Here is a 26,299-nt window from a genome sequence, read left to right on the forward strand (position 1 = left end):
AGTTGTATTGATTTCTTTCCAAAAGTGCTATTGATTTGGTTATTTGCTGAATCTTTATAATACTGCATAGAGTGAAAAATAGCTATGCATTTGCATCGACTGCTCATTGTACTGAGCCTGAAAACAAGGTTTGCCATTTAGAAATATTTTACCAGTAAGCAGCCTTCCTTTCTATGATGTCAAACTGTTCCCCATTTCAAAAGTGGACAAAGATAATTTAAATATGTTTAAGAAAAGATGCATTTAATTTTTCTAAAGAAAAAGAAATTGGCAAATCTCCTACCAAAAAAAATTAATCCATTTCTTCTCTAAAGTTGCATGAAGGCATATTTGTTCAATCACTTACCCTATGATTAAAATGATATAGAGACTAAGGCAACATATCAAGATACCTAAAGATCATGCTCTGTAATCTTGTTAGATTTCTAGAACTGAAGAGATGAGAAATGGCAGTCTCCAAAATTACGATTATCTAGATAACACAGTTGAATGGGTTCAGCCCTTCTCCACCATGTAACTTCAGAGTTGTGGTAAAATGGAGAGCGAGGTGTATAACACCGTAGCGAACTTCCATGAGCATCCCAATTAATATACCAGAACCAACAAGGCTTCCTTCCCTCTCTATTCACGGTGGGAGAGTCCTTGTTCACCTTTGTAGTCCCTGGGATCCTCCAACTTTTTTGCTCATTCAAAGCTCTCAACTTTCTCTCAAGTCCCCATGGTGATATCTACCATCTTTCTGGCTGAGGAAGACTGATCAGGACTCATTCAGAACCTGAAGGAACAGTCTTTAATCAGCTAGGGGTGTCGTTAACCACTATGAAAGCACACCCTTTCCCACTGTGATATACTCATGCGCCTTGTCCGCATGAGAGAGATGCGACAGATAGCTTGTTCTCACCTTTGCAGAACTGCAGCACACCACATGCCAACACATGTACACTATAGCCCTAGTAGAAAAAATATTCCTTCTTCTGCCATCACACCAGTCACTATTTAGATAGTTTATAGTCTCTGATCTACTTTCTGCATTCTACTGTATCTGGATCAAGTTGACTGGAAGCCATTTACCTGTACAGATACCACTGAGCACAAAATTGAGCTCATTTGTGTGCTGTTTTCAGACACAAGCTTAATTATTTATATTTATCTTGGAGGAGGCCTCCCTATGACGATGGTGCCAGCTTGGCTGAAGCAGATGTGCAGGCAGCCATCTATTTAGATTATAAAATTTTCTGAGCAGCAACCATCTTCTTGATTTTGTATACTGCCTAGCACAATGGGTCTGGGACCTCCAGGCACTATCACAATTCAGAGAGGGGGAGACCTAGTGCCAGATGTACTTTATCATACACAGTACTTGAGTGTATGACTAGGCGTCCAAACAGCTGACTGGGGACATACATCACTTGGAGCAGCAAGCAGTGCTGCAGGAAGATCTCCAGTCTCAAGGCCCAGAATAATAAGTCTGTCTGACTCAGAGGAAATATTACCTTCTTAATGACAAACTGGGCCAAATTCTCAGGACTCTACCAAGCCCAGTGGGCTTCTGGATATCACTGTGGCACCATGCAGTGAATTGGTGAAGGACAAGGAGGATATGAAAGAAAACACCCACTCTGTGAACGAGGTAGACAAGTGAGAAGAGGTGACAGAGCAGGAAATGCTAAATACACTGGGATCCCAGGATCTGGAGACTCTGGTTGAGGTAGTTAGAAAATAAAGGAATCTGGAGACTTGGTATCCTCTGTAGCAGATATGTAATTTCTTTAATAGTAAAATTTACTGATTCTGCAGGTTTTGAGGTTTATTCCCTAGGTTATTATGAACGTTGTTATAAGTTTGCAAAAGTGGTTTTTTTTTTTTTTTTTAATAGTGTCACACGAGGCTAGATGTGGCAAACTATTTCCTGGTTCCCCTAGTAGTGTTCCTCCCCTATACCTCTCCACTGAGCTGCTAAGTCCCTTGTAATCCAGCTGATTTGGTTTCCTCATTATTTCCTGTGGTGTTTCTCCCCCTTGCAAACTTCCTTCCCTTTTGACTGCATTGGCTGCTGTTCCTGTCTAGGGGCAGTCTTACTCAGTATGCAGAGCAGCTGACTGAGCCTACATGATGCACCAGTGACACAGGCCAGGGGACTAGATAAAATACTGCCTATTCCCTGTTGTCTTATACATTTCTCTAAATCTAGCAGAGATGTAAATTAATCTTAGCCCTCTATTTTCCTCCATCCTTGTGATTTGTATCTGGGGAAAAAACTCTCAAGGCAAGGCCTCTTGCCTTACAATCAGATTTTGGGACAAGGCATATCTTCCTTCATCCCCACAGAAGCGTACACAACTTTTTCCTTCCTGAAGCTGGTCCTGTGTTGTCCATGTAAACAACACACTGCAAGCATATCAGTCTTTCCCTGGGTGGAGGACACGTCTTAGATATTTGAAGGTCCTGTATGTCTGCACTAAGTAATAACCTGTTATGGGCGCCTCTCATTCTCATTATTATTGCACTAGTTGACCATAGCTAATCGCCTTTATTCTTAAAGGGTTATGTCAGTTTTAATAAGACTTTATCATATCTGGTCCAAGGAGAAAACGTCTTGCAAGAAAGCACTGGAATTCAGAATAGAACTATAATTGTTACTTTTATTGCATTCCTTGGTGTGTTAATGTAGCTTTAGCCCATCTATCCCTTATCTTTAATTTCTTGTTTTTTTCACTTCAGTGACTGCCTCAGTAGTATGGACATCCCAGAGTAGGAGCCAGGCAAATAGACTGAATCCTTACCAGAGGAAAGGCTCACAAATCACAGGTCCAGGAAAAGAAAGAGCAAGGAAAACCTAGTCTTCAACATGCACGGATACACATGATTGCATGTATAGGTTTAAGGACAAACGATCACTTTTGAGAGAGAAGGGTCAGGGCTTGAATTGGACCAGATTGAGCTAAATTGATGATCAGGCTTTTTTTGTTTGAGGCTGTCATCTTGTTCTCCAGACTCTCATCTTTCATTTATAAAAAAAGCACCTCTACCCTTTATGGTTGTGAAGAGAAATTCGAAAAACATGAACAGAGTATAGACAATACAGTAATGTTTGCAGAAAGACTGAAACACTAGTTGTCAACTTAAAGGGGTATTAATTCAGATGCCCAACAGTTGTTGTTGTTGTTGTTTTTTTTTTTTAACATTAACTGTTTTAATGTTGATCAAAGCACATAAGAAAGAAGGATGATTGTATTAAGGTCTGTGCAGTCTACTGTGAGTGACAGCTAACTTTGGTGCTATGAATAGATGATGTTTTGGCGGAGACACCACTTCTCCCCTCAAACTGATCCATGTAGCCAAAAATGTCAGGCAAACCTTACCCAGGGGGAGTCAATCCTTCAGAGCCCAGTAAGGCATCCAGGCCCTCCCTAGAGCAGAGGGCCATGCTTTGATTGTGGGAAAGGAGCCATGCTGCTTCTTTCCTGGTGACAGGGGCTGCTGCCCTTTCCTCTGCAGGAGGCTGTCTGCAAACTTGAGCAGATATTTCTGCCATAGTTACTTGGATCATGTGAAAAAGATCTTGAAAAAAACCATCATGGCAAGAAACCTAATTAAAAAAAAAAGAGATTCTGACATCCTAACTTTAAAAGCTAGGACCTAAGACATAGGCATGTGTCTTATCTGCCCTGCCCATAAGTGTATCTAAATCCCATTGAGAGAGAGCTGAGCCCAGTGGAGCATGTGGTATAGTTTGAACATCTGCATACTCTTCTGAGAGTAATACTTCATTTTGGCATTATGGGTGGGCAGAATTTAGTTTAGAGGTGAGGCTTGTTTTTCAAAGAGAGATTAAAAGAAACCACTACTTCCCCCTCCCTCCCTACCCCCCCCCCCAAGTTTAAATCAGAACAGTATTACCTATTGGACTGCCTCCTGCTCTACCGATGGCTCACTGCCAGTCCCTAGGTATTCCACTCTTTTACATGAAATCTAAATGAGGCATTTTAGTAGCCCCTTAGACAACCTTTTCTCGCTATACTGTAAATGTTAGCTTGTTGTGCCATTACAGCTGGACAGTGACCTCTTTTGCTTTTAATAAAGAAATTGTATGAAAAGAGTGTGTAATTTTAATACCTGGCATGTTATTTAATAACACTACCTCAGATCACTTCTTCCTATACTCCCTCATCAAAACTAATACAAATAATTTCTAAAGCAGGAGATACATTTATGTATCTAAACAAAAGTATAATCCTGTTTATAAGAAGCTACTTAATAGCGACATGCAAACCACATAAAGGAACTTCGTATTAGCAACTGCCCCTCACTACAACTAAGCACTTCTCCATAAATCACCTCCACCATGGAAAATAAGAGAATAGGGTTACTAATTACGGTAAAGTTTTAATACACAAGGAGAAATCCAACACCAATTTGGCATGTCTCCTAATAAAAGTGGTGTTTAGTTTACTAATCCATTCCCAATTCCCCATCATCACTTTGAAATTGAGTGCATGTGGCATTTCTTGTGTGGCAGCATACAGACTGCAGGTGATGCCTATATAAGTAACAGCACCAGGTTCAACAGCTTTTCCGTGTGGCTGTGCATAGGTTATTTCATTCTCACTCTTTTTTATTGAATATCTTACCCTTGATTTCGTCTGTTATACAAGATGTAGCAGGCAGATTTTTATAATTACTATATTAGATGGCTGAACTGTCATTGAGATTGGGAGAATGATATAAAGATGGAGATCTGTCAAAGTCAGAGCCCACCATTATCATGCATTTGCACAATTTGTTTAAACAAACCCAGAGAGATACTGATTCATCAGGCAATCATTTTTGCAATGGCTGATTAAATTGACATACGTGGTCATTCAAAATCACTGGGGACAGATAAATTGAGATAAATATTTGGGAATAATCCCTGTGAAAAGTCACATCATGCACTTCGCTTGGTCCCTGTTTGTAACTGCTATGTTGATCACTTTCACTGTCATTAAGGCTGATGTACTCCTGGACTGATTAAGAACAGGTACTGGAGTTCCATCATGTGCTCTGGAATAGTTAGTTCTCTAATTGTTCAGATCTCTGTTAGCAGTAGGTAGCAGTACCTAATGTGGACTTGGTAACCATAACTTAACCATAACTGTCAAGAGTAGCTAGTCACTCTTTTCTGTTCTGGCCCTGGTGCTGCAGTGTTGGTACTAGCTTACCACAGAGGTACAGAAGTCTCCTCCTTCTGAAGTTAGGCAGCCATAGCTGTTTATCCTAGGTGCTGAGAACATCTGTCCCACGTACCTGTAGTCATGATCCAAAAATAAAAGCATCACTCCACAAAGTAATCATTATTCTAAAGCATGGTACAGAGACAGTGTCTCTGCAGGGGGAGAGGAATTAAAGCAAAAAAATCCATCAACTGTAGGCCTTGCTTCCTGCACAGATATGAAGTCCACACTCTACCACCTTGCAGTTGCCTTTCCAGAAGTTCTGGCAGACGTCTTTATTCCTGAACAGGAACTGATAATTGAGTGTTCAGGGCCTGAGAATTTATTCTCTCCCATAATTCTTTTGAGCTCACCAAACACCTTTCAAAATCTCCGTGAAACAACTGTAGTAGAGAGCTATACCAGGAACCATGGGATTATATCCAAAATGCTGTGCAGCTGTATCGTACCGGTCACATGTGAATATGAAACAGGATGGCATAGCTAGTAGATACATGCTGCATCATTGGTTTAACCGACAAAGTTTCAGTTCACTAGAGTGGAGAGCCATAATCTTTCCTATGCCAAAGAATAATATATATTTGATTGGGAATTGGATCCAGGTCTCCTGAGTGCCAGTGCGGAAGCCCACACAATGGCCCTCTTTCAGTTTTAATGGAAAATATTTCTTGTGGGAATTGCAGTAACTCCCTTATTATTATTATTTATTAAAAGGGCTTGATCCTTATTTCCCTTCCACTTAATATTCTTGGTCTTCAAGAAGAAAGCATACTAAAAGCTTATTCATGAGTAAGGGCAGGAAGAAAACTAATTTACAGAAAATTCTGGGATTTTTTTCAGTTTTTCTGGATATTTTTCAAAGGATTTTTTTTATTTTAACATAACACGTTTTGGTGGTTGCACACATTTATAGGAGTTAGAAGTCCTGTGGGATAGTGTCAAATGGAAGGATTTCAGGGAACTGACTCCTACCCTGAAATTAAAGGAAGCAATGGTCAGTCCATGACAAGGGGGAAATGATTCTTGAATATGGATGCTGCCATAAATGAATTCAAAAATTAGTAAAATATATGTGCAGATTTAAATTACTAGCCATGTGCTTGAACCAAAATCCCAGATGTGATTATTCCTGAGCTTTCAGGTAGTTCATATTCAAATATAGCAAAACAAAATAGTTGAAAATCAGGACTTTATACATCTACCACCACTCCAAATTGAGGATTCTGGGTTTTCCCTTGTAAGAGGTAACCTCACAAACTTCTAAGCAATGTGAGGAATACAACTTTTTATAAAGAATTACCTATTCTGTCTTCTGCAAACAAAATAAAGCTTTTCTAGCCATGACTGTAAATCTTATTTGTTATGCAGAGCTTGCTTTAGATTTTTTCTGTAGCTTTTTTTCCACTATGGTAGTAGCTAATGAGGGCTCCCATAGGAAGTGTTGATCATATTCAAACAGCTTGATGTATCTTCTTAATTTCAGTAGGGGAAAGAGTTGCAATGTCCTCCTCACCACCACTGGACTAGCCACGTGAGAAAGTTTGCTGCTGCTGTTCTGTGGAGTACATGGGAGGGAACTCACACTCTCAAATATACATGTTAAGCACAGTGAATCAACAAATAACTAATGGATCATGCTGAACATAATTTCTCCTATTTCTAGATTTTCTATATATATACACCTGTACCCCGATATAACGCTGTCCTCGGGAGCCAAAATATCTTACCGCGTTATATTGAACTTGCTTTGATCCACTGGAGTGTGCAGCCCCACCCCCCCCGGAGCACTGCTTTACCGCGTTATATCCGAATTCGTGTTATATCGGGGTAGAGGGGTGTGTGTGTATTATTTTTATATATATATATATATACATATATAAATGTGTGGTTTATATATGTATAAACCATATGGTTGGTCCTTTATATATGTATAAACCATACTGTGAGGAGTTACTGTAAGCGTTCATTGAATGGATGATTGTGTTTCTATTTTATGGTATTTTTCCAGAAATACAAAAACAATTTTATTGTAAATGTTGATTTGCAGTTTTCTGCAATTTTGTCAGCTTGTGCAAGCATAAGTACTTTAATACATTTAATACATGTAATAGTTCACAAGGCATGACTACCATTTTATGGCTAGATAAATAGGTTGTGAAAAATGTTAACACTATTAATGTTAATACACACATGCACTCTGTTATATTGTTCTTTTGTTAGTAACTACATTGTGTTGATCTTAAACAAATGCATAATTTTTGTTTTGCCTGATCCATTATTCAGTTAAATTAATGGTTCCAGGGAAAAAATATTTATCAAATACTGCTGTAGAGAGAACAGAAAAGGTTCTAGTAAATGCACCTTCTTTGTCTTGAGAATGAAATGGATGCAAAGACTGATGTATGGATTTAAAATAGGCTCTTAGACAAAGTATTGTAGAGCTATATCTTAACCGGTTAATAGCTCTTTTTATAAATATAAAGCAAGTTAAATATAAATGTTGGTAGTACCAAACCATTGAGAATAAATCTTGTTTGTGCTGAACTCCATCCATGGTTTTCTGTCCTAAAAATCTAACTGAATGATGATAAAGTGCTATTCATTTGCAGGTGCATTACTTCTACTTAGGGGACTGTGGTTGAAAGGACAGGAATTAGTAGCATGTTGTATTAGCCTTTTGTAGTGTATTTTGTCCTAAGCGTCTTAATTTCCCTGTTTTGAATGCTAAGTAGCAAGGGTCTTGGTTTAGAACTAATACCCATCATGCATGTAAACGGTGTGAAAGAACTGCTTAGTAAGTTAACACAGTGTTCTTGTGTCAGTCCTTGTGGATATAGATACAATACAAACATTACAGCTGAACTCACGGCAAACTCCATTAAGTAAAAACCTGGGTTCATTGTTCAGAGGAAAGTTTGAATAGAATGTAAGCTCATTTTGTTGAATGTAATGTCAGGCTTTTAGGGGTTGTATTGAGGGGTTAGGTTTTTGTTAAGTTGAGACCAATTCATTAAGTTTTATTGCCTGGTGAGAAGCAGTAATACGTTATTGTGAAACTTCATCAAATATTCATGGTTAAAGAGAAGTAGTAAATGTATTCAATCAAGTGGTCTTTGGGAGTTTGAAAAGGATTATGAAGTCTGCTCAGCTGATAGCCTCAAACATTCACTGTGGTCATTTAACAAAGGTAATTTTAATCTCTGAATTAAAATTTGCTCTCAAGACTCATGTCTCTCCCCTTCCCCCATCTTGAGGTTACAAATCCAAGTTGTTGAAAATTGTCCTGTTTCATTTCTGTGTAATATCATTTTGTCTCAAATTTAATTTTTTAAAAATATTTTGGCTAGGAGATAGGCTCTCCTTCTTTGAATTTGTAATGTTTATTGTGGTTGGTCCTTTAAGCATGCATTACAAGAGTGTGTGAGAGAGAGAGCGCGCGCGCTAGCTGCCACTCCCTCTTACTAGGACTGCCATTTTCTCAGTTACCTCCCCTATGCCTTTTGCTGGCTGCCATTGCTTGGCTTGGAGAAAGCAGTATCATGGAAGAGCACACCACAGTCAGTGCAGTTTCAAAGATTTGCCAGCTGAAGAGAGTCTTAAGGAACAGTAAGTGGAGCTAGCATCTTACTTTGAAGAGTAATTGCACCACATCCATCACAAGCTGGCAAATGGGAAAGCAGGAATTCCTACGTCTCTCCCAGTTCACAGCCTCCCTTTTATCCCACCATCTTCATTGGTGTTTATCAACACAGTATCTTCTCTCTTAACAGAGTAGATGTTCAAAATTGGCCTATCAAAAAAATCCCTTACTAGTTGACAGCTTTGAGGACTATCCCCCCAACACTTCCAGTCTTTCCCCGTTTCACATCATTGCCCTTTGGGCATACATTATAGCTACCATGAAACAATGACTGGACCAAACTCCTTTTGGAGCCTTTTAATGCTGCTGCTTCATCTGCCAGAAGGGTCATTGTTAAGCAATGAAAGGCATTGCCCTCCTTCACCCTGGTACTGAGCACTTTTCTGAACAACTTTTCTTTTTGTATCGGGGTATATTTTACAATAATTTGTTTTTCCCAGTAGAACTATGCTTTCATAATATTGTGTGTGGAATGCTAGCTTTTGATTTTTTTTTTGTCTCTCTTTCTCACTCTTTTATTCTGTAGGCAGATGATGTAGAAAGCAAAATTAGAAAAATCATCCCTCCTGGGTTTTGCACAAGCACAGATGACTTTGTCTCTTTGCTGGAAAAGGAGGTTAATTTTAAGCCCTTTGGAACGTTACTACACACATATTCAGTTCATAATGAGGAAGCAGGAGAAGACATAACATATCAGATATATCAGGTATGAAAAAAGTGAAATAGATCCTTTAGGACAAACAGATATAGCTTGGTTTTGTAGTGATGTATTTTTAGTAATCTGTTGTAACTGCAATGTATAAACATCATTATTTTACCAAATCTTTTTTCAGTGTGTGTCTAGTTGAACCAGAGTATTCTGCTTATAAATATTTTCCCACAGGAGTATTTAATTGTATTCTGCAGGCTTTCTCTTTTACCTCGGTGATGAGTTTCACCTGACTTCTCCTGGCTTTTTCCCTAGGCTGACATGACATGGCCAGGCTTTCGAGAATATCATGAAAGGCTTCAGACCTTCTTGATGTGGTTTATTGAAACTGCTAGCTTTATTGACGTGGATGATGAAAGATGGAACTACTTTCTAGTGTAAGTACAGTTCTAAAGCAACAGTGGAACTTATTACCTCCACAAAGCCTGCATTTTAATTGTGGCAGGCCAATTATTGGGACAGTATAATGATATTTTTCCCAGGAAAGAAAAACCATTGTTTATCAGGCTTGAGTTTTTCTTCATTATGCTTTAGGAGACCTTGAGAATAGAGCTGAATTAAATGCTGTTGTCCGTTAGAGCCCTGAATGTAGGCTTAAACAGTAAAATGAGCTTTGCCTGTGTTTTCTTTTACTTGCCACCTATTCATCTTTATAATAGGCAAGTGCACTAAAGTGCTGTAAAGAGGCCTGATTTATCCAAGTTGCTGCACACCAATTAAGTGAATTGTACATTCAGAACATAGCAGGTGTACCCATTGGGCTCTCACAGAGTAGCTTGCTGACACTGAAAATTCAGTTGGAGAATGGAAAAGAAAATGGACACTGCATGGGAGCGCGACTGTAATTGACCTGCTTGGCTTTCTGTTTTATCTGCAGATTTGAGAAGTATAATAAGGATGGAGCTACGCTCTTTGCGACCGTAGGCTACATGACAGTCTATAATTACTATGTGTACCCAGACAAAACCCGGCCACGTGTAAGGTAATTGGCAGCATAACACGTGCCTTCCCTTTTATTTCAGAAGAGGGAACTGCTGAAGTTCCCAATACTTGTTTATAATGGTGTTGATTTGTTTAAAAAAAAAAAAAAAATCCCCATTATTAGCTGGCTATGCACTGATTTGTTTCATTGTTGCCTTCTGTAGCAGGGTGGACTCTCAAACCAGTTTTGACTATTTTAGCAATTTTTAAAAAATTGTTGCATGTTTTAGCCCCCAAATCACCATAAATTAGCTTTAATCCTTAAATAAAACATTGATCATAACCCAACATATTTAAATGTTTCAGTTGTGTTGTTTCCTAGTTAAGTCCCTTTTTAATTTAAAAAAAAAAAAAATCCTTTCTGTCTGTAGCCAGATGCTGATATTGCCACCATTCCAAGGAGAAGGCCATGGTGCTCAGCTTTTTGAAACTGTTCATAGATACTATATGTCTTCTCCAACAGTGCTTGATATAACAGGTATGTGAATGCTTGTTTTATTAGAGATGTGAATTCAGTTAGAGAAAACTTGGAGCATTTGCTGCCTGTTAGCCTGCAACCTAACTTTTGCATTCATCTGTCAGAATCAAATGGTCTTTTGAAGATTTAGCTTCAGTTTACTTCAGGGTTAATATTACCCTGTTTTACAGAAGAACTGCATATAATGCAACTCTTTAAATCCTGTACTTACAGAGAACAGCACACCAGGAAAATCCAATCCCTGGCATGAAAGGATTACGAGTTAATTAGCTATTTTATTGTGAGGTACACAGCTGAGTTTGCCAAGAGATTGAGCTTTCTCAAACTCCTTGATGAGTTTGTTCCTTTTAAACAAAACTGCAAATCAGAAAATATACTGATGGTAAAATATTCATGTTAATGTGAAGGCCAGAGTCTTTCAACCACTGGAAACATATACAGCAGTATGGTGTCCCAGGAGCACGGGTAGTAGACTGATAGAAGATCTGCATGAAGTCAGTGATGACCTTGCATGAATACCTGAAAAATATTAATGGGATTGCAGGGTGGAGAAGAAAGAAAAAGAATATAAAAAGAAGAGGTATGTGCTGCTTATAACAGGGAAGGGAATTGGCATATGAAACCACAGGAGAAATACTGTATCTGTAGCCCACATATTAGTGCACAGTATGATAAACAACTGTGAGAACAATGTCAAGTAGAATAACACTCCACTCTAGGTGCTACTGCTGTACAAATAACATCTAATTGTGATATTTTAAAAAAAATATTCAAAGAGAAACATTAAGTACAATAAGACGTGTTTGCTTTCCTTCTACACAGTGCTGCAGGGTTATCAACTAATACATATAGGATATCTGGTCTCTGAACTTCAATATACGTCACAGAAACCTCACTGAAGCATCACAAACACTTACAAACATTTTTTTTGTTTACTGTTATGTAAAATGTGTATCTAATTTCCTGTTAATTAAAATGCTGTGATTTCTAGTTATACAATAAAACCTTTCATATAATCCAGTAAATCTGATTATGGCAAAGCAAATGAAACATTTGACAAAAGGTATTCAGCATAGCATTACATAAGAGATGGAACCAGGATGTAAAAGGCAGATGACCAGTCTGTCCCTCAGTGCGCACAGTGTGGTATGTGTTCTGACCCAGTGAAACTGTTCCAAAACAGATTTTAAATTGCCCTGTGGAATAATCAGCTAGGAACCATGGTGCTTTCTACACAGAGTTTAAAGGGTATATAGAGAGAAATTCATCTTTTCATTCATTTCTCATTGCCGCTGCTAGGGAAAAGTTGGGCTGGACAGGCATAAGATGGGTAGGAAATTATGAAAATTAGATGGAATCTAAAGTTATAAGGTGGGTAAGGAAGGGGCCTCAAACTCAATGAGAAGTACAAGATAATGTGGATTTATAAAATTGTTGCTTGGTTGGAGTGAGTTGGAAGCAGTTAACTTGTCTTCAGCTTGCATATATATTTTACTTGGACTTGGCATTTTTTGTGACTAGTCCATTCCTACATTTAGTTTCAGTCACAGAAGCCAGATTCTAAATTGCAGTCATGGCCCACGTAAGTGAAATGTACTTCCAACAGTGCTCATTACGGAGGAATTTCCCACCTCTTTTTGTCTTACTCTAATTCACCAGTTTCACCTTTACTGTCCTTTTAAAAATCAGTCTCCAGTTTTTCCTTTTCATCAAAATTAATTCTGCTGCATATCCTCTTGCCTTCCTTGCAGGATAGGCTCATAAGGCTCACCATACAAATGTAGACCATTAGTCCACCAAGCTGATACACTTTCGCTGGTAATGATCAGAAGCCTTTTCCCCTCCTGTTCCAAGAAAATAACTAGCCAATTGTGCAGTACTGTATGTGTGATGGAAAAATTCTGTCTTGACCCTGTTTATGTGGTCAGTTTATACCCTGAAGCATGACACTTGATTATCCTTAAATCACGAGTGTTAATGGTCAGACATCTATCAACCCTTTTAAAAATCCAATTATTATGTGAATCTGGCTGCCTGTAGCACTGAATTCCACAGGTTAGAGATCAAAAGCAGCTCCCAGGCTCTGGGGAGCCCAGTGTTTCTTTCAGATAAACTTTTTGTCAGAGACCTGTCTATGAAGGTTTAGTAAGGGAGTAAAAACTGCTTGCAGTGGTTTTGTAAACGTTTCCTGCTGAGTAGTTCATAGGTGGGAATAAGTCTTCACAAATGACTTCATGCTGGTTTGCATTGTAGCTGATTCATGTCTTTTTAAGTTTCCTTCCCACTTCCTACTCCCGGTAGCTCTCCAGAGCTATGATTTGAATAGAGTTAACTCCTTTTGCTTACAGAGAAGTATGTATCATGATAGACTATCAGATTCCAAATAAAATATCACTAATAGTGAGTCATTTTTAAATTAGAATCTCATAGGAGGTTTTTCCGTTTTCTATCCTTCATTGAAATGGAGTAGGTGTGTTCCTGTCTATATCACTATAGTTGCCTGAATACCCTATCATAGCCTGAGGTATAATGAAAACAAACCCAATGCTGTTATGATTATATTTGTTGTTATTAGGTAGATAGCTTTTTAAATTTTTTTGACAACTTGAGGCCTGGTCTACACTACACAGTTATGTCAACATAAGGCATCATACGTCAACCTAATTATATCAGTGTACACACTACAGCTCTGTCCCACCGATGTAAGTGCCCTACTATACCAACATAATAACTCCACCTCCACGAGCAGTTAGGGTGACACAGTGTCTGTATAGACACTGCATTCCTTACACCGGCTGTTGGCTGTCTTGGCCATTTCACGGTTCTCATCTCCATGCAGCTTTTATTATTTTTCTATAGCTGACATTTACAATTGGTATATTTTGGAGGTTATTTTCACTCAGTGTTATCCAATTCTTATGACTTGTACTATAATAACCACCTTTAAATCACAAAAAATGTTCATACTCCAGGCATTGGGAGGCAGATGCCACTGAGTTTAAAGCAAGGAAGAACTGAGATCAATATTTGGTCCAACTCACCTTTTAGTGCCTTACATATTACAACAGATTTTGTAAGAAAAATCACCCATTGAACTCATACAATATAGGTTCTGTGGGATAGAAGGAGAGTTAGATATGAAATTAGTCTTAACCTCAGAAAAAGAAACTGAGAATTTATGTTGGACAATAGCTGAATGTGTAAGGACATTGTATACTAGGTCTTTTAGATACATTTTTAAAACAAAATTTTAAGAATTTTTGGCCCACTGTGATCTTTTTTTAAACTTGTCTTATTTAGGTATGTTTATATTATGGCAATACCCAAAATATGGGTGAATAATGAAGTACAGTTATGTATACTTTTGTTTCTGTGTTTTAAGGATGTTGTCTGTCCTTACTTTTAGTAAGTTTCCCAAAGTATCAGATAATTAGATGCTTGAAAAAAGAACAGATTACAGAAAGTTCATAGTTACTGTATAGTTCTATATTCTTTCCAGCTGAAGATCCATCTGAAAACTATGTGAAACTCAGAGACTTTGTACTTGTGAAGCTCTGCCAAGATCTGCCTTGCTTTTCCCCCGAGAAGCTAATGCAAGGATTCAGTCAAGAAATGGTGACAGAGGCTCAACAGAAACTGAAAATAAATAAGGTATTTTAAAATCTGTACAAGTATACTCAGTCCTAATCTAATCAAATCTAGTGCTTAGTATTCAAAAGTTTTCACAAACACAGCTACTCTGCTCTTCAAGTTTCTAACACACACCTCCTGGTTTACATGCAGCATATTTCTGGAGTGCATTTGGAAATGAAACATTTCCTAGCTTACTATGGTTTTAGAAAAAAAATGTCTTTCCTACAATGCTTTGGTACGGTACCATTAGTATTTTGACATAAGGCTTGACTAGGAGGAACCATGTGTTTATACAAATAAAATATGTTTTAATTGGATATATAATAAAATACTAAAATGTAGAAAAAACTACTAAAAGGCAGATTCTAAGCTGCTGAAGACTGATGGTGGTAAACTCCTTATGGAGTGTTTAACCTGCAGGAGAGGAGCTGCAGAGTTGCTTAGGAGCTCTGCAGGAACTCTGTTTCTTCCCTTAACTTTTTCTGGATACTCTGATTTATTTGAACCTCTGATTTTTTGAAGTCTTTGAAAATACTGAGACCTAAGTAAAAAAGAAAAGTGTACCCATATTTTACATATTAAAACTACATAGTGGTGTAAGGGGAGAGCAGAGTGCAGACCTTTTGAATGTCTATGGGACATTACATTTGAATGGATAAATATTTAATATTTAAATGAAAACTTAGCTAAACATGTAGAAATAATAAGCGTATCAAAGGCTCCATCTCTATTTAAAGAACATACAATAAAGGCAGAATAAATTCTTTTTAAATTCTGAAAATATGTAACTTGATTGCACATATTTTGTTGTAGGTTTGTGAGGCTTTAAGAGGTAGTAGGCAATTTTATTAAACTATTCATTTTGAGTAAAGAAATTTCTTAACTCATTTCTTAAGTTAATAAATCGAGTTAATAAAAGTTAATAAAACCCGTTAACATAACCAGAAATTTGCTCTATTCCTCTAAATAATGCTTCATTGCCCATTATTTCTAGGGACTGACAAAAACATTTTCCTCTAGAACAATGTTCCCAAAAGCTATAGAATAGATGCAACAGAAATGTAATGGTGTAATGGCAACAGGAAACTTTTTTTATTTTATTTTTTTATTTTCAAATTTGTGAATTTCGCTAAATACAATTGCATCACTACCTTGACTTGCCTCACTTTACTGGTTTGGGGTTTTTGTCCGATCCTCTCTCCCCATCTCCTAAATAGTTTAATTTAAAAATTGCTGTTCCATGCTTAGATACAGAACTGTGAGGAGGTGGCTTTAAGGAAAGCAGCAAGTGGAGCAGCTCCAAATTAGCAATGGAACCACAGTATTATGAATTGCCCACCAACAGACCAGTCCCAAACTGTCTTTCAACTCTGGCTGCAGGGTTTCTGCCAATTAATTAGATGAACTCCTGTGCAGCTCATGCCTTTGTGACTCTGAGTGGTAGAATCCTTTGCAGCTGAGCAATGCTGCTTCTGAAATGCTACTGCAGCTGGTACAAAGGATTCTGGGGTCCATTAAAGGCATTGGTTGCATGGCAGGAATTATTTTAGAAGAAACATTGGTAGAAGACTGAGTGAGCTGCCAAACTTGTTAGTTAGGAAGTACCAAAGAAGTAAGTAAGTGATGGGGGGAGGAAAATCAAGTCTCTGTCACTGCCCTTTGAATCTCTCATGATACATGTAACATCTTAAGTAAAATAATTGAACATGTAGCATTTTCACATCTTTTCATTTCTTAAATCATTCAGCAATAAGCTTGGAAATTATAACATTATTATTCATACTGTTCTCCTTTTTTTCCCTTTGATTAGCAACACACAAGACGGGTTTATGAAATTCTCCGATTACGTGCAACAGACATGGGTGATCCAGAACAGTCCAGAGGCTATAGGTTGGACGTCAAAAAAAGATTGATTGGCCCATATAAGGTGTATATGTCTTAAGTACCTTTTAACACTTACTCCAGAACTAAAGAAACATGTTTTTTGCTTCGTTTCTGTAAATCCGTGTGCTGGGGTTCATATACTTTTTCTGTATTGAATTAACATAAGTTTTGTTTTAAGTTAGTTTTCACATTTCACATTCTTGAAACGTGACCACCCTTGCAAACCCATTTTTTCACTAATTAACAGTGGAGGTTTTGCTGTATATCTTAGTCATAAGTATAGTTTGAAATAACAAGCGCATTACTTCTGTGGTTGAATAAAGAAATTCCAGCCATGCTGTTTCCAAAAACCACTTCTCAAAACAATTGCAGTTAAACTAACTCACCTGTACCTACCTCAAATTCCAAATTATAACCTGTTGTTAAACAGCTTTTCATATTGTCAAACATTTTCTCATCTTTACATCACAGAGATGTATACAACTTACACTCTTAATACCTTTCTTTTACTGGTGGTAAGGTCTTATATTTATAAAGCATTATGAGATCTTCAGTTGAACAGGCTGTATAAATGCAGAATATTGCAAACTACCCACAACTCTGTCTCATGATAGACCTATTCCATCGTACAGCTCTCTCCTAGATTAATGAAGTGAGTGCAGAAAATCAAAACCAAAAATTCTGTAACACTTTCACTCCTTTAGAATTGTCCATGTTAACAAAGAGATCATTTTGAAAATACTGAACTAAGATACCACATCTGTTCTTACTGGTCCACGAGTTGAAGGGACTGCTGAAGTTGAGAACGTTGTGATGAATATAATTGCTATAATTAAAGACATTCCTTTTTTTCTTAACAATTCTTTTAAAAAGCAAAAGATTTGGTATGAAAATGAACAGGAGAATATAATTGCTTGAAGTTGAGGCTGTGGATTACTTATGAAGTCATGTAGGGCATCAAAAGGGGGAAGAAAACTTTCTCCAAGAGAGATCATAGAGAGAGGGCTGATGACTCAATTATAACTTTTTTTTTAAAGTGTTCTATTTAGGATATTAAAAGAGCATGGAAGTAGACTGTCAGCAAAATAAGCAGAGGATTTGTTTTGTGACCATTGAAGGATTTGTGACTTAAAATATGATTCTGCTGTGAAAAGTGACTATGTAAAAACAGTATGTTCTCAGCTGAGGTGCTCCATGTGAGTATTCAAAGTAAGATCTGCTTACTTTGGTCAAAAGAATAATTTTTTGTTTGTTTTAACTCTTATTTGCCCTGCAGAACCAACACACTGCATGCAGTAGTGAGCTGGAATTGTGTTTCTTCCCAGACATCAGTGGAAGTGTTCTCATACTGTACCCAATCCACCAACTGCAGGGAGGTACAGCCCGCAGCTGCTGTTATGGTGGCAGCTTTATAAAAGTTTTTTGGAGCCAACATCCCAGCATGTATAGACATGGAGTGTATCAGCACAGTCCCTGTACATTACATATACAGCTTCATTGTGGATGCTTACTCTCTACTTCAGGCTCATTAGTAGGCCTATTCTCTACTGGGCATTGTTCCCTTCATCTCTTCAGTTCTCCTTCCACCCATGCCTGATGGCAACAGGATCCATCAATCAATGCTCTTGTTAGGAGACCAATAAGAAAATAATTTCTACTGTTGTCTCCCATTTCAACAGAAATAGTTTGTTCCTCAATGATTTACTTCCCCAAACAACTTGTTCCAGGGGAACCCACTCTTGGAACTGACATATCAGGATCTCCAAAGCAGCAAGCTTCAGAAGCTGGTGTACCCACTTAGGTTCCCTGATGTGCTGGCCAAAGTGTTCCCAGGAAAATGGTCATTGGAGAATCAGTTGACTAGAATTTGGGTTCATCTGGTATGTGTTGAAGAAATTTACTCTTTCCCTAGAATCTATAAATTCTTACAGATTGTGGCAACAGAATGACCCTAAGCAGTGTTGCCAGATGTGGGGGCACTTTGGAGTTCCTCTTTGTATAGAGGTGATCAGGATTATGTCTTGTATTGAAAGGCCGTCATAAGAAGCAGACAGTTATGTGCAGGGATGTCTCAATAAGTGCCCGTGCCAAAGAGTAGTAATTAAGTTAAACCAACATGTTTTACACACCTATCCCCCCTGGGTCATCCCCCCACCCCCCACCTGTGGGGTCCCCAAGATGGAACTTTTTCTACAACAATGAAGTTCTTGTTTCTACTCCCAGCACTGACAGAAGTCTGCTTGGAAGATGGACACCTTTTCCTTCAAGTGGGAAGTTCTGTGCCCTCATGCCATCCATCATTAGCTAAAGTTGCCATGAAAAGTGGCCTGAACTGGGCTTTTCTGCTGAACTGTAGATTTTGGCTTTCATATGTCAAGGCAAGATCTCTTAAAGCTGCCCAGTAACCAGAGATCTCCTGACTTGGGCTAATCAGGCACCCAAACCTGGAGACGAAGGGTGGTATTTTCCAAAGCACTCTGTATTAGCTTAACTCTGCTCCCATTGAAGTCCATGCAGATTTCAGGCTAGTACTGAGCACTTTAGATTAGAATATCCCACCCCAAGAAGCTGAACTTTCTGGACTCTTGCCTACTCAAGAGAATTATCCTGAAATCTGGATGAGACTCTAAAACTAAGATTTACCACTGTATTCTGCACTTGCAGCCTGGTGTGCCCCCTTTGGCATTAACCTTAAAAATATTATTTTTAAAAAAGCTTTTGTCAGGGTCTTGCAGGGTGGTTGTTGTCCCATTCTTCCCCCACCCCCAAGGGTGTTGAGTTCACAAAGGCTTATGTTCCAACTATCCATGTTGCCCTTTGGAGCTTCACCATCACCTTCTGGATGTTAAGAAGGCTAAAAAGTACTATCTGGACAGAACAAAAATCTTTCTGCAGATAGAATTGCCTTTTCATTTTTTATGGAGATCATGAAAAGCCTCAAAGCATCAAGACCAATATAGCAAGATGAGTTTGTTCTGCTATTGTTTGGGTCTCACAATCAGCAGAAAAACTTCCACTTTGAGAGCACAACCAACTATACCGATGATAGCGTCAGAAACAGCATCTTACAAGCTTTTCATGGCTGTGACCTGATTGTTTCTGCTGTTTTTACTAAGCATTACAAAACTGATATTGTAGCCTTGTTGGATGCTGCTTTTTGTTACTGGGTCCTGCAAGATGACCCTTTTCTTGTTCCTGTATTCTTTTCCTTACTGTTTAATTTCCAGTTGGGCCAGGACTGGTGGATTGATGATAGTAGGAGAATGGAACAATTCCTTTCACTATAAATTGATCATCTACCCAGTCCAGCAATTATTTTATTCTCTCCTTGAAGTTATTATTGATTGCTGTTGCTGGGCACTTATTGTTAGATGTGGATATGTTTTGCTTAAGGTTTTGAAGTATCTACTGGGAGTATGTTGAGGTACCTCTTGCCTTTATAGATTGGAAATTGGTGTTTCGAATCTTCTAGAGAATTGCTTTTGTGACAACAGCTATGAGCTGGATTAGGTATATACTGGTAGGAAACTACCAGCTTGCAAGTAAGGAACAAAAATGTCACATTACACACATTCAGTTGCAGTCCAAATTGTCCCTTCACTTACACCTGTGTAATGCCAATGAATATAGTGGAATTGCACAGGTGTAACCGGTTGCACAGGTATAAGTAAAGGCAGAATTTGGCATGCAGAATCTTACAGGTGACAATGAGAAAAGAAAGACTTTAACTTGACGGTAATATCTCAGTTTGGTAGTTTATAGAGAAATAAAAAATGTGAATAAATTTGATCTTAAAATAACTTCAACTAACGTGGACCCTCATGATGGCACTTCAACAAAGTCACTATTTCCAAGTACAACTACACTTTAAAGGTACCTTCCTGCCTTTCTGAAAAATTAATTGTTTTAAGAATGAGTAATATTAGGCTTAAATTCATAGGTGATACTGTTCCAATTAAATAACTTTCAAAGAAATTGGATCTGTAGGTGTGAGGGGAGATTGAATTTTTTTTTTGACAGCAGCTTCTTGGAGGCTGCAAAGAATAGTGCGACGAGTGAGACTGAAAAAACGTTAACAATTATACTGGTGACTGAACTGGTGAAAGGAAATGGGCAACTGTTTTCCCTCCTTCCTTTCTTTAAAAAATAAAATAAAAATTACTTGAAAGTGCAGCTGGGTCTGGAAGTTTTCAGCTCAACATTTTTTATCAGAAAATGCCAATTTGTCAAAACCTAAACTCTTTGCAGGAAAGAGATGGTTTAAATGAATTTCCCATTTCAGATTTTTTTTTTTGAAAATTTCAAAAATGTTGAAACCTCATTTTGATGGTTTTGAAATGCAAGTTCAATTTTTCTGTTCAAAATGACTTTTTGTTTAGAAATTTGTTACCTTATAGTAAAATGTAAAGATCTAAATCAAAACAAACATTTCAAAATTATGAAAATGAAATGTTTCAGTTGTTCTACTCTACATTTTTTTCCTGATTTTTGGTTCACAGAAATTTTCAAGATTCCGACTTTTCATCTTGATTTGGTATGGGAAAAGTTTTTGACATCTTGAAAATTCTCATGGGATGGGAGCCCAGGTCTACTTGAAAGGCTCTAAGATCCAAAATATTGTTATCTTTCTCTGCTTTCTGGGAAATGAGTGTAAAAGCAATATGTGGTGTGTAGAAGGGCTTTTACTTTGAGACTGAAATTTCTTAAGAATTTTTCTTCTCTGTTTTACCAGAGACGGTATAATTACATAGGCATCACAAAGGGTGATTCATTGCTAATGTACTAGGCATGTTGGACTATGATTGTAGTGCTGGTGATGCATGAATACCTTTTTTTCAGCTAGATACTATTGTTGTAGAAGTACCAATGGTGGTACTGTGAGGTGGAGAGACAAAGCAGTGGTCCTGTCTGAAGCAGAAATGAGAAGTGCATATGCACACAAATGGGGAGATAAAAACACTGAACACATCTCTTAAAAGCATTGCAATTCTGAATGACTTGCTTTCAACAAAATATATTTTTCTCACATGAAACTTTTATCTGGAACAGCTATCTCTGACTTCTCAGTCCTTACAGAGCTGTTGTCGACTAATGTAAAAATATTGGCTCATGAAGACTGACCAAACTTGAACTGCAGACATGAACATTTAAATAACTGACATTTCAATACTTTCACTTCTGATAGCATTTAGATTTTTAACTATACACGTTTGATTAGAAGAAAATCGCTAATTTATATACTTCCATGTAGAGCTGAGGAAAAGACAAGAACAGCAATAAGTGCTTGTTTTTTCTTAGTATTTTCATATTGGACATTAGGACACAGATCTGTGAAATCATGATATATGCACTCATTAATATTCTAACAGTGTACTGCAGTAGCTAGTTCCTTTATGAAAAATATGTATGAACACTGCTATGACCCAAGTGGTGGGCCATTAGATACTGTAGAAAGGCAAGGAGTACTGGTTCAATCCTTTCCAGCCCCACAAAATAGGAGGATGAAAGCAGTGTGCAAAAATCTTAGATTAATGGACAACAGATACAGGAAAAAGCTTCAGGAAAAAATGTATAAGGGGGAATAAGTGAAAATCAGAATTCTCTAGTGACAGTGCAGTGGGAAAGTAATCATGGAAGTATAATGGAGTCAAATTGTTGCAGGCGCTCTCTCACTCTGACATATATTGATTATTTATCTCTTTATTGGTCAGTGCATCTGAGTAATTACATCTTAAAAACAGGAATGGGATATAGTAAACCTGAAAAGTGTCCTAAAGAGTATTTTAGGAGGAGACGCCAGCGCAAGGAGCGTGTGGTACTAGCAAACTGTTCCATTAACAAACTAAATTATTCCCATCCCAAAGGTGAAAGTACTGGTAGTGGTAGGGAGGTAATATGAAGAACAAAAAAACAAATAATGGTGCTGTTCCACTGGAAAAACAAATGTCAGGTGGCACAAATACTATAATATTAACATGCCATATATTGAACACGGTCTCCCTCACTATGGATGATATATCCAAAACTTACTACAGCAACACTCAAAACCCACTCAGAAAGGGTGTCTTTGACACAACATGCTGCCACTTTATATCAGTGGAAACTAGTATTATGTTTGAGCTCAGCTGACCAAAATAGTGATGACCCTTTTTTCAACACTGAATGGAACTTAGTCCCCCAGTTTAACTCCTGCTTCCAAGTAAGAGCTTTTAGTCTGTAAAATGTATTACCAGGAAGAACAGAGTGGCAGCATGAGAAGATGATGTCCCATCTGTGCCACTTCAGACCTACTTGCATAGCCAAATGTGACAGCTCTGACATACTTGCAATTTGTTTCTATTGGGATAGGCTGGGAGAAGATCATTTAGGTGGAAAGTTCAGGAAACTAAGCTTTTTCTTACTGCTCCTTTTCATATAGAGTAAGTGCATTTGCTACAGAATTGGTAACTTCTCGTGGTGATAGCAAAAACGGTACTGTAATCTTTACTTTAAAAAGTTTTCTGATAAAGACCGTCCCCAAGGGACAGTAAGAAAATTTGATAACCACTATGAAAGAGGTAAAGCCCTATTACAGATTAAGAACTCATTGAGATAGGAAAATAAATAGTCAAGTCTTGATGGAGAAGAGGTTAATAGGAACAGAGATCATCAATAGGACTAGTGGTGGTCACTATTTAATTTTTAAGCGGGTGGGGACAATGGTGGGAAAAGTGGCAGGGAATAATGAAGTGGTAACATTTGTAGATTACATGAGTCAAAACTAGGAAGGACTTAAAGAACTTGGAAAGAAGCAAACAAAACTAAGGAACTGGGCAACTTTTGATGAAGTACAAAGTAGTCATTGGTAGGACAAAACACACTGAAAGTAACAAGAATGCTCGTGTACGCTACTAGGTTTTGAATTAGTTGACATCTCAGGAAACAGACTTAGGCTACATGTGTACTGTTCAATGAAGTCCTCTTACTGCACAGCTGTGCTCAAATAACATTAGGCTGTTTTTAAGAATAGGCTAGAAATCATGCCAGTATCTATTTGATAATACAGCCTCACGTTCAGTGCTGTGTTCAGTTTTGGTCTTCATTACCCAGACACTAAAGGAAAAGGTCCAGAGAGAGGCAGTGAAAATCTAGTTTAGGGCCTCCATCGAAGGAGAGACTAAAAAGATGAATTAGAAGTCAGAGCTTGGAAAATGGGGGGTCACTTTGTCCATCCTCCCTGCTGATGCTGGACTGTTCTTGGTCTATTAGTGAGTGCTTTGTCCAGTCTAGTTTTTAAACAACGCAAGTGATGTGGGCTTTCTTTGGGAAACTGTTCCAGACCTCTAATTTTTCCTGCTATTCAGCCTATAGTTTCCATTGCTCATTTTCATCCCATCATTTCAGGCTATTTACTCGAGGTCAGCCTAAAGAATTCCTTCTCTTTAATATTTTTTCTATTACGTTGGCGAAAGTACAAGAAAGGAGATGTATGTAAAACAGCAAGTGGTCTAGAGTGAGCCAGCTGAGTGCTCCTTTTTAACCTTTCCCTATAATACAAGAACAAGCGGCCACTCTAAATTAAAATGTGATACTTTTTTTCTCAACATATAATTAACCTGTGGAAATAGACTGCCTCTTGGTAGCACTGAGACATAAAAGGAACAAACAGACATTCATAGGAATATCATCTGCAATTTAAAAACCAAAAGGCATTTCAATCCTTGGGTACAGTATAGGCACAAACTGATCACCACCTGGGGACAGAAATTCCCTTTTGTCTTCATTCATGCTATTATTGCAAAATTAGGTCCATTTTGTGGCGGTTTATCACTTGCTCTGAAGCACACTACTTTGGCCAGAGGGTACTGGATTACATGACACCTCCTCTCTTCCTCTATAGCAATTCCTTTATTTCCCTGACTTTCCTAACTGGAAGTGGACTGAGGACATCAGCGTTGAGGAAGTACTTAGTCCCATATTATCTTTAATCAATATTTTAAATTCCTAATAGGTTTTGGGGAGGGGGGTTTGGTAGTAGTTAGGTATAATTTATTGATGGGTAATGGGGTGGGAGTATGTGGAGGAGCTTACTAATTAGTGAGGAAACATTTTTGAGATGCATTCTTTTCTGTTCTATTTGCAACAAGTGACCCATTATGTGTTTCCACTAATCATTCTCCTCTGTTAGTGTTTGTGTGGGTGGGTCTGTTTTACTGCTGTTCCCAAATATTGATCATCCACATATATCTGATGCAAAAAAAATCATAATTATTAGGCTTTCCTTGCTTATTCTGGATTATTTTCTAAGTAGTGGAGGAAGGGTGGTTAAAGTTAGTTTTTAGTAGCTGTTAAATAGATTATGTGGGAAATATATCAGTTTGTCAGAAGATCAGCATAACAGTACATAGGCATGGTTAATACTGGTAGAGGAGTAATATATAAAGTAGTATCAGTTCAGATGGTTACCAAAATTAAGGTCAATATAACATTTTTTTCAAAACCAAACCAACACCACACACAAACAAAGCCACCTGTGTGGCATAAAAAACAAATGAGTAGTAGTACTAACAGTCTCGTAACTTCAGGAAAAAATACAGAAATCTGGATACTACTTTCTTTTAGTTTATTATTGACCTCGTTGTTTAGACTTTCAAGGGAAAAAGTGTTTTATGAGGCGAATTTACCCAGCCTCTCATTGCTCTTGTTTAAAAGTAGGGACATTTTGGGAAGAAATACATACTAATAAAAGGAATATATAATCAATAACCAGCTTTTTGGATAAGTCTTTGAGACTCTACTGCTGTTCACTTCATTCTAAAAATACAAATATCTGCCAATAAAGGTGATGACATTGAGTTTAAACCTGTTTATTTAATTGTTTAGAAAAAGCAAAGAGAACTTGCCAAGATGAGAAGATGTCTGAGACCAGAGGAGTTGACGAACCAGTTGAACCAAATAGACCTAAATATGCAGCATGAACAGTTAGAAGAGAGCTTCCAGCAACTTGTTTCAGATTACCGAAGGGTCCTAGAACGACTTGCTCAAGCATGAGAATTCTACCTTTCTGTACAGGAAACTTGCAGATTTCTATACATTGTGTTGTGAAGCACATCCATAATTGCTACTTAATTGCAAAATCTCATGTGACGTTTTAATCACATTTAAGATGACTTTTTTTGAGTGTTTTTTCTGTGCATTTTGAATATTTTCTATTTTTGTGTTGTAGATTTAAAGATGGTTGTACTTAGGTTTTGGGGCACTTACTGCTTAAATAAACAAGAATGTAGATTCTGAGATGCACTATCACTGCAAGTGTTTGGGTCTTCTGTACAGTTTTGTTCAGATGCTTAGTGAGGCTTGAGATGAAGCAGATTGGACTACCGTAGCCTGGAGTATTGAGATTGTTAGCGACTTCTTAAATAGTTCGGTTGTTCATAAGGTAAGTTAAAAATAAAACCAAATGATTTCAAACGTGAAGTGTTTGAGTTAATTACTAGAAAATCTTTACAAAATTCTATTTCGTTCTCCTGCCCTCTGCTGTTCATGACCTGCTTCGTGCATACGCTGTTATATGGCCCTCATCATCATATGATCTGAGCACATCTTAATTAAACAATATCAAATCCTCATCCCTTCCTGCCTATAGGAATAAACATAAATAGTGATTTTTTTTAGCAAGTTTTAATATGTTTGTGTTGAAAGATGACTGATAGTGTGTAAGAAAAGATTTGTTGATGGAATGCTAATTTGAAGAAATGGACTTTACATTTGGCTCCAAACAC

At 37.7% G+C, this 26,299-nt stretch overlaps 1 protein-coding gene across 1 annotated transcript in view; it reads left to right on the forward strand.

The window, feature by feature from the left end:
- Positions 1-25,823, forward strand: part of HAT1 (histone acetyltransferase 1) — a 41,567-nt gene extending 15,744 nt beyond the window's left edge. Inside the window, exons 5-11 of the mRNA XM_065413357.1 lie at positions 9,380-9,559; positions 9,818-9,939; positions 10,440-10,544; positions 10,915-11,021; positions 14,521-14,672; positions 16,465-16,581; positions 25,401-25,823. Of these exons, the coding sequence (XP_065269429.1) occupies positions 9,380-9,559; positions 9,818-9,939; positions 10,440-10,544; positions 10,915-11,021; positions 14,521-14,672; positions 16,465-16,581; positions 25,401-25,568 (951 nt within the window). The 3' untranslated portion in view covers positions 25,569-25,823. The remainder of the gene's footprint in view (positions 1-9,379; positions 9,560-9,817; positions 9,940-10,439; positions 10,545-10,914; positions 11,022-14,520; positions 14,673-16,464; positions 16,582-25,400) is intronic.
- Positions 25,824-26,299: the final 476 nt, after the last annotated feature.

The sequence above is a fragment of the Emys orbicularis genome, chromosome 11 (genome assembly GCF_028017835.1).
Source record: "Emys orbicularis isolate rEmyOrb1 chromosome 11, rEmyOrb1.hap1, whole genome shotgun sequence".
Lineage (NCBI taxonomy): Eukaryota > Metazoa > Chordata > Testudines > Emydidae > Emys > Emys orbicularis.